The sequence below is a fragment of the Grampus griseus genome (assembly GCF_964374135.1).
Source record: "Grampus griseus genome assembly, chromosome: 3".
Lineage (NCBI taxonomy): Eukaryota > Metazoa > Chordata > Mammalia > Artiodactyla > Delphinidae > Grampus > Grampus griseus.
Genome location: NC_139019.1, coordinates 6,410,780 through 6,419,619, shown reverse-complemented (window position 1 = coordinate 6,419,619; position 8,840 = coordinate 6,410,780). Strand labels below are relative to the sequence as shown.

The window sequence follows — 8,840 nt, the reverse complement described above, 5'->3', positions numbered from 1 at the left end:
AGGCGCCGAAGCGCTGGGCCCCAGTGCGGCGTGCGCGTACGGGGCTCCAAGAGGCTGCTGTGCGTTCAGGGTTTGCTGGGTCCCCCAGCGAGCCGAGTCAGGTAGGTGTCCACGCCGGGTTTGGGCTCGGTTTTTCCGGCCCGGCGTGCGTGGCCCGCGGCTTCGCTAAGGCGCCCGCGCTCCCTGGCTCGCCCCGCTCTTCGGGCGCCGCTCCCGGCGGTTTAGGGGGGCTCCCGGCCCGTGGGGTCCTTTCCCTCCAGGGAGGACGCGGTCCCCGGGGTCCCCCGTCCTTCCCGTCCCGCGCACTCGTGTTCCCAGGTTCCACAGCGGGGGTGTTCAGGTGTGGGCGCGCCACCCACCTTACCCCGTCGTTGACCAGCGTCTTTTTTTATTCTACTGACATTTCTTTCTTCCCATCTGCCAAGCTAGACCTTCTTGTTCCTCAGTCCTGGAACAAGATCCTAACTGAGGGGAAACCAACACCTCAAGGCCCTTTAAGCGATTTTTTCACCCTTGCTTTGACCCATCCGAATTAATGGCCACTTTACCCGTTGCCTCTTTTGGGGAAGTTGAACGAAACGCAGTTCCTCCCATCAACCAACACATAGGAGGCGTACTTAGGATCCAGACTACCTGAGTTGAAGCCTAGCTCTGCCCCTTAATAGCTGTGTAAACTGGACCACGTGACATCTTTGTACTTCAGTTCCCTCGTTTCTAAAATGACATCGAAGTATTTAATTCGTTGTGTTGTTGGGAGAATTAAGTACAGCATTGCCTGGCAAGTGAGAGCGATTATTATGAGATCCAGCCGCTGTTCTAAGCTCTAGGGTGCAGAGACGCTGCTCTTCTGGTACTTCTGTTTGAGTGGGAAATGTTGAGTGGGAATCATTCGTTTTGGGGTACTCATCCTTAGTTCCATAAGCATTGATGTTGAATAAACTGTGTTCTAGTATATTTGACCGTGTTATTTTTATTCTTTTAACATAGTTATAAATCAAGAGGAGTTGAGAGTCTGGTGGCATGGCTTTAATTACCTTGCGGAGGAACCTTTGTCATTTATCTGATTTTCGGATACATGGAACTCTGGCTGGTCTGAAAACTCAACGTGTAAATTGTGTTCACAAGACAGTCAAGGAGCATCTGTGTCCATGGTTCTGGTCACTGCAACTTGAGCCTGTTAGGGTCAGGTTCCATCATGCCCATTCTAAAAAGTTCCATTCAGAAAACGGAAATGACCTTCATCCAGTTGGCGAGCCAGTGTTCTCTCAAGCACACGCTTGGGACAGGTCTGAACACAGTGTTAAAAATGTGGATGAACAGATATTTTACAGGAGACTGAACAGCTTCACTTCATCGGAACAGGTCTTACATTATATAAGCACACTGCAGACTTTGCCTGATACTATGGCAGCAGGAGCCTTACATCGGATTTGTGAAATGGAAAAAAAAGATGATGATCAAAGGTTGCCAAAAGAAATACTGGAGAATAGCGCCTTTCAAGCTTTGTGTAATCAGTTTGCACAGGACCCCTCAAATCTGTCAAACACGGGTTTGGTGACTGCTTTGCAAGCCCTGACCCTATATGTGGGTCCCCAAAGTCGCCTGCTGCTAAGCCTCCTGGCAGAGTGCCAGCATCGTCTCGAAATGGGTAGCCTGGACATTCACAGTCTTTGTATCCTGGGGGAATGTCTGATTAAACTGCAAGGTCCAGGTTGTTCGACACTAGACCTGATTATATATCAACTGCAAGGTGAAAATTTGGAAGAATTTACCCCCGAGGATATTGTGACCCTTTACAGAATACTGCAGGCATGTCCTGAAAGAGTTGACCAACACCAGACGTTTTTACATAAGATAAATAACTTTTCTCTGTCAGTAGTTCCCAACCTGAGTCCTAAGTTGCTGAGCCAAATGCTCACCGCCCTGGTGGTCCTTGATCAAACTCAGGCACTTACGCTGGTTATAAAATTGGGTAAATATGTTGTGAGGCATATCCCCCATTTCACTAATGAAGAGCTCAAAGAAGTCTTAGAGGCATTCATCTACTTTGGGTACAATGACAGATTTTTTACAGAAGCGCTAGAGCAACATGTCGCTTCCCTCTGTCTCACTCTGGATCCCGAGGTTGTCAGCAAAGTCATGGAGTATTGCAGTAGAAAGCTGATTTTTTCAAAACCCATCCTCAATGCAGTGGCAGAAACTTTTGTTTGTCAGTCAGAAAAATTTTCACCTAATCAAACTGCTGAGTTAATTGAACCATTTGGAAAACTCAGTTATTTGCCACCAAATGCCTCTGCTTTATTTAGGAAGCTAGAAAACATACTGTTAACTCGTTTCAATTATTTTCCACCCAAAACACTATTGAAACTTCTCCATTCATGTTCACTTATTGAATGCCATCCAGTCAACTTTATGGCCAAAATATTCAGCCCGTATTTTCTTCAGCAGCTGCAAGGTGAGTTGGTTATTACTTCTGAAAGCCGAAAACTTAGCGTTTGAACTTGTGATGTTTTCAAGTCACATATGTACCTTTTTTATTGAGCAGTGCTTTCTTTGCCTTTAGTTTTTCTTCCATAACGATCTCACGAAGAAATCTGCAGCTGCAGACGCTAATATAAACACAGAATTAAAGAATGCTAGAACATTGCATGGAGAGAGAAAACAGTTTCGGGTAAACAGACTCTGCTGCCCTAGCTGAGAAACTGAGTCTTCTTGCAGGGACCTGGTGATGGCTGTGGCAGTGTCACAATTACATGTTAGCGTCTTTGATGAGAACAACTGTATCACTCCTTTTTTTTTGAGAAGATGTTCATCTTAATTCAAAGCCACCCAAATATGCCGGAATCTAGATCTCCATAGGTAAAGGAAATTCCTACAAATTCTACTAACATACATTTGTCACTTTTAATTATATTCTCTAGTTAGGATCATGCGTTCTTGGAAGCCAAAATGAGATTTCATTGAGATGGGAGGCAAGAAGGTATAATTAATTCTAACAAGTTCTTTTCCTAGTGTCATTTAAAAGTACCTTACTGGAGTGAATTAATTAATGTGCATTCTGGATATTCTTTTCTCTTATTACACACAGCAAAGTTCAAGCTTAACTCTGACTGGGATGCTTTTTATTTCAGGTGAAGAGTCCTATTTGGACAGACTGAGCCTAGCACAACTGACCCAACTTTTCTTAACCGCGATTCTAGAATGCCCGTTCTATAAGGTAAAAGCATGAGCTGCATTGCTTTATTTCCCTACAGGGATGGTATTCTCTTGCCTCCTCCTTCCTCTCCAACACCTCCCCCGCTCCCGAATCTTTTAAGTTCCTTCTCTTTTGAGCTGTCTCAGTAACCTCATTAGAAAGCAGAATTTTCATTTACTTGGAGTAGTTGCCACCAGATAGCCTTTTCTCTAATAAATTGACCCTATTCCTGTGTTCTTGTCCTTGAAAGACCCACTTCCTACGGTGTAAGATTCTTAGAAGGTTTTATCAAGTATGGCAGGCTTATGAGTCTTAGTGCTCTTAGACTTTCTCTAGGGATTTTAAAGGGTTTTAGCATTCCCCATGGCTGTTGGATATAGAGGTGTGAATTTATGCACTGAACAGATCCTGAACCATTACTGAGTATGTTCTTAAACCAAGCAGAAGTTTCACTCTGACGTGATAGAATTCAGTTTACATGGAGTTCGAGCTTTGTATAAAGCTTTCTAAGGATTCATTCTCCTAACTTAATCAGGCACGTTGTTTAGGATCAGAAATGGTACCTCCAGCTTGCTCATTCCTGCCTGTTCTCCGTACTTGACCGAACCATGTTTATGAGTAGCTCATAAACACCATCTAGTTTCTCTCTTTTCATGGAATGGGACTATTCAAACTACAATTTGCTTTTATTCCCAGTATATCATGGACATTCTTCGGGGGTAACAGGTAAAGATCAAATGTATACCTTTAAAGAATGGTCTGATATTTCACGGTATTTATTCTACTGTCCCACCATTGATGGATTTTCAGGCTTTTTCAAACGCTTGTCTTGATCAGCCATGCTGTCATAAACATACTTACATATCCTGTCATACTGGAACCTTTTTGTTGTTTGAATCTAAAGACTAGATTCCTGAATGTGGGATTACTGGATTAATTTTCAATAGACTGACATTTTCTTTTTCCCGTATAGTTGTAGATGCCATATTTCACCAGCAGTGAATGAAGGTGACCATGTGTCCCCATTTGTGTTGCGGTGTGTTCTTAGTCCCTTTAATTTTGTCATTTGACTCAGTGAAATGTCAAGTCACATGCTTCAGTTGCACTTTAACGAGTGATAATGAAGTTGAGCATATTTTCACGTTTACTGGTCACTTACATTTGCTACAAATTGCCTTGTTACACCTTAATTTCTGTTTGTATAGGGTTGTTTGTCTTTCTCTTTTGTATTTGTTTTTTGTCCTAGAACACATTGTAAAACATATTAACTGTTAAGTACATTGTACACATTTCTTCCTGGTTTGTGGTTTAAAATTTTTTTAGTTTTAATTTAATATTGTTTATGATGCCTTTTTGCTATACAGAAATTTTTATATACAGAATTTCTGCTATACAGAAATTTTTATATACTTTCTGTATTTTTGCTATACAGAAAGTTTTCTGTAGTCAAATTATTCATTTTTTATGGCTGCTGCGTATTGTTTTATGACTCCTAAGGTAATATAAATATTTTACTAAATTTAAAAAATATTGTTTTCCATACTATATTTAGATCTTTAATCTACTTGAAATAGATTATAGTCTGTAATGTGGGGCAGAACTCTTAGTCCTTTTCCAGATGGATAACCAACTGCTAGCACCATTATTACATAGCTGTCCTTTTCTTTCTAAATTGAAATGTCAGCTTTATCCCAATTTCCACTATTAAAAACTTCAGCTGTGTTTCCTCAAGGCCCTTAAAGCAATTCTGAGAGTTCCAAAGATGTTTCTTGAACTTTCTTTCCTTCTTCTTTCTTTCTATCTATCTATCTTTCTTTCAGTGACCATTGGCTACATTTAAACACATTTAAAAGATATTTTGGACTATTGGGCTTGAACTATAACAAGAATATTTGGCGTTGTCATTTTGAGAAAGTTATTTGTCCTAAGTCCTGGAGAAGCATCATGACTATAAAGTAATATTGGATCAGACTTTTATACTCAGGCAACCTTCATTTTATTCTCTGATTTTGTATCTTATTTTTCTTTCTCATGTTTGCACATACATTTTTAGGGTCCAAAACTTCTTCCTAAATATCAAGTGAAATCATTTCTTACTCCATGCTCTTCCCTGGAGACCCCCATGGATTTTCAGCTATATAAATCTGTGATGATTGGACTGATTGACCTTTTAGGAGCAAGATTGTATTTTGCTTCAAAAGTGTTAACACCCTATTGTTACACGATAGGTAAGTAGTAGGGAGTTTTGTTGTTGTTAACTAAACCTCAGTGTGCTGTCCTCTGATGGAACACGTGGGGCTTAGTAGCCACCAAAGGTCTGGAAGCAAAATGAAGTTGGCCCTTCCCTGAAGGCAAATTGGAACAGGGGTGGAACAGGGGTGGACGGTAGGGCTGAAGAGTCAGGACTCCATGTTAGCCACATAGTAGCTGAATGCCTTTGGGCATCCTTTCGGGGCATTCATTTGCTTGTTCTCATCTGCAAGATGAGAGTAAGAGGAGTAGTAACCTCAAAGACTTGTTTAAGGACAAAATTAGGTAACTCAGACTAATACCTGGGAGACAGTAAGTGCTCAGTAATTGTTAGCTGCTCTCATCCTCCTGGCCAGTGCTGTCCAATGTAATAGCCACACATACCAGTAGCTACTTAAATTTAAATTAATTCCAATTTTGAAAATTCACAGTTCAGGTCCCCAGTTGCACTAGCTGCACTTGAAGTGCTCAGTAGCAGGTATAAGCGTCTGCATCATCGCAGACAGCGCTGACTACAAAGTCCTTCTCCTTTCAAATTGATGAGTAAAGGACAGTGAGCTCAGTGTTTCTAGGCTTCAGGTGGTCACATCTCACTCCCCTCCTTTATGGGCTCCTTTGACAAGGAAGGAAGGGGGAGCCTGCCGGCGCCCAGGGCCCACGAGTTGGGCTGCCGGCTGCTTCACCTTCCCTGGGCACTGGAGCTCCAGGGATGCAAGGTGCCAGTTGCGCAGGTGTCTGACTTTACTCAAAGGATTTTCTTCACTATTCCCACCAGTTGTTATAAGGAGAGTAAAAGTGTGTGTGATTCACATCATGCCCCAGATACCTTGAGGGCCCCCTCCTTGTTTTAGTGCAGTGAAGGCCCTCTTAGTTTAAAGCTGACTTGGTTGGGCAAAGCTCTGATTAAATTAAAATTCTCACCATTGTCTGGTGTGGTCATTACTTTGCAGCCTTCTGCCCAGTTGATAAATGCAGTATGGAAGAAATCAAAACAACAAGGAGAAAAGGAAGCTAGTGTTTGTGAGGGTATCACACGAAGAATTTTTCCTTTCTTCTCTTACCAGATGTTGAAATTAAATTAGATGAAGATGGATTTGTATTACCATTTACAGTTGATGAAGATATACATAAAAGGTAAAGAAAACTGTTGTGGTTTATATGTTATAAGACTTGTTGAGGTTAATACACAGGGATTGTTTTCTTAAGAAAGTGAAAAAAGACATGCTTCTGAAAATTAAAACACTATGGCATACCAGTTTTGGAAATTCCATGTAATATCTTGTGAACCTTAATTTAATTAAGTTGAGTGCTTTTTCAACAGATTAATGGATAACAGTCATGATTCATTTGAAAATAGTATTGGCACGAAGGAATAGCCAAATCCCAAATAAACTCTGGCAGCTAAAACCATATAAATACTTCGGATTGTTTTAAAAATTAAGTTTCCCTCTCCTCTTTGGTTTTTTAGGGTAGCACTGTGCATTGATGGTCCAAAAAGATTTTGTTTGAATAGCAAACACTTACTGGGAAAGGAAGCTACTAAACAAAGACATCTGTACTTACTTGGTTATCAAGTTGTCCAGGTATGGTTTTGCCTTTTTTTTTTTTCCTAAAAGCCATTTCTAGTTCAGATTTGCTTTTTCCAGGATACTAAGTAGGATGCCAGCCCAGTGGACCAAGCCTCTTAAGTCTGGTTTAAATGCCAGCTTTGTTCATTAGGCTTAAGTCTCTTGATTTGTAATTTGAAATCACAAATTTCAAATTTTCTCTTTTCCAAAAGTGAGACATACCTAAATTCTGTATGAGCTGTGCTTTACTTTGCTTTTAGAATTACTAAATTATTGGAATATCTGTTTTAATTTCCCTTTGATTTAATGACGAGAATGTACAAGATGACCCATTAAAAGCAGGATCTTCATTGGTTTTTAATGTTTAAGACTCTTATTTGTATTTACATCGTGGATCACTTAGCAAGGTCTTAGGTGATGAGTCGTGATGAATGTCCACGGAGCTTTCCATTCTCTAAGCTGTCTACCAATCTCCTCTCTGCTTTCCTGTCTGGTTACTTTTTTCCTTTCCGTCTTGTACATACCCAGATTAATTTTCCTGAAGTGAATCGTGCCAGTGTGTGCCTAGAAACCTTCATTGTTTCTTTACTGCTTATGGGATAAAGACTACATCTACATCTCAACATTCTAGACCCTTCGAGGTCTGCCCGCAGCCAGGCCCTCTGCTCCCAGCTCAGTGGTCTCTTCTGCCTGGCCTTTCTCCCTTGCCGATGCGAGTCAGGTGGTCCCCACCTCTCTGAGTGTCTAAATTCTGGCTGTTCATCAACTCCCAGCTCAGGTTGACCTTTCACCCCAATCTGAAGTGTCGACTCCCTCTCAGCACTAGAGCACCAATTTGTTTTGCATGTTCTGCTTAGTATTACTGCCTACTTTTTGTATATTTTAAGTTAGCACCTAACTTGTAAGTTCCTTGAGGGAAGGGATTATGTCTGATTCTTATTTAGACATTCTACCTGTTGTTGAGCCTCTGCTACCTGGCAGCACCGTCACAGGCACCGCTGGGATCTCTGCCTGCTGGGAGCCTACATGCTGCTGTGGGGAGGGTGTGGTAGGCGGAAAAGGTAACCAAACCCAAGGTAATTTCAGATTATGAAGGATGAGGATGTATTTATTTTCCTCTCTTTACAGATTCCCTATTACGAGATTGAGATGCTAAAATCAAGACTTGAATTAGTGGAATATTTACAAAGAAAACTATTTTCTCAAAACTCTGGTGGTCACTGGTAACAAGAATGAATACTGACTTCAGAACTCAAATAGTGAAAGAACTTGCAAATTAGCCGTTTATTTATGTACTTTGGTGATCTGAAAGGGGTCTCTAGTTTCCTTATACTATGTATATGCTTATCAGTGGCAAATTTAAAATTAATTTTAACCTTCATTTAATACTGGTATCAGATACTTTTATACATCAAACAGAATTGATCAAGTACAATAAAGGAATGTAATGAGTAAGTGTCATAATTTTAAGTCTTGTGTGTTGTGACAGTTATTGCTAACTGAAAATATATTCTTGAGAGACCTTTGTTTCTTCTTCTAACAAATATAAGGAAGAAATTTTATCTGCCGGTTTTTTCTTTTGTATTTTGTTAGAGGAAGTAATATATGGTAAGGAAAAGGAGCAGTGAAAAATAGACTAGTACTTTGGATGTAAATATTTATAACTGTAGACTTATGCAAAAATAACCCTTTAGTTAATAATATTTTGTATCGGTATAGGAGCTTTATATATATATATATATGTATATATATATATATATATACACATACACATACACGTATATATTATAATTTTTTAAATAAAGGAATAAAGATGTAAAAAAAGC

General features: G+C 40.3%; 1 protein-coding gene across 2 annotated transcripts; it reads left to right on the top strand.

Moving 5' to 3' along the window:
* Positions 1 to 10: 10 nt before the first annotated feature.
* FASTKD3 (FAST kinase domains 3) lies at positions 11 to 8,578 on the top strand. 2 transcript variants are annotated; one of them, XM_082651258.1, is made up of 7 exons: positions 11 to 101; positions 988 to 2,455; positions 3,132 to 3,217; positions 5,250 to 5,424; positions 6,511 to 6,580; positions 6,915 to 7,029; positions 8,143 to 8,578. In XM_082651258.1, the coding sequence occupies exons 2-7, from the start codon at positions 1,021 to 1,023 to the stop codon at positions 8,239 to 8,241; spliced, it is 1,980 nt and encodes a 659-aa protein (XP_082507384.1). In that variant the 5' UTR covers positions 11 to 101; positions 988 to 1,020; the 3' UTR covers positions 8,242 to 8,578. The 2 variants fall into 2 exon arrangements, 1 of the variants encoding a protein (XP_082507384.1); XR_014296517.1 differs by lacking the exon at positions 8,143 to 8,578 and having other exon boundaries at positions 6,397 to 6,580; positions 6,915 to 6,984.
* Positions 8,579 to 8,840: the final 262 nt, after the last annotated feature.

What these genes read in the sequence shown, in the direction of transcription:
- FASTKD3 (XM_082651258.1), top strand. Translation starts at nt 1,021, where the DNA reads ATGGCTTTAATTACCTTGCGGAGGAACCTTTGTCATTTATCTGATTTT. An exon ending in TTTTCTTCAGCAGCTGCAAG is followed by an intron (nt 2,456 to 3,131) that starts GTGAGTTGGTTA and finishes TTTTTATTTCAG; the next exon opens with GTGAAGAGTCCTATTTGGAC. An exon ending in ACCCTATTGTTACACGATAG is followed by an intron (nt 5,425 to 6,510) that starts GTAAGTAGTAGG and finishes TTCTCTTACCAG; the next exon opens with ATGTTGAAATTAAATTAGAT.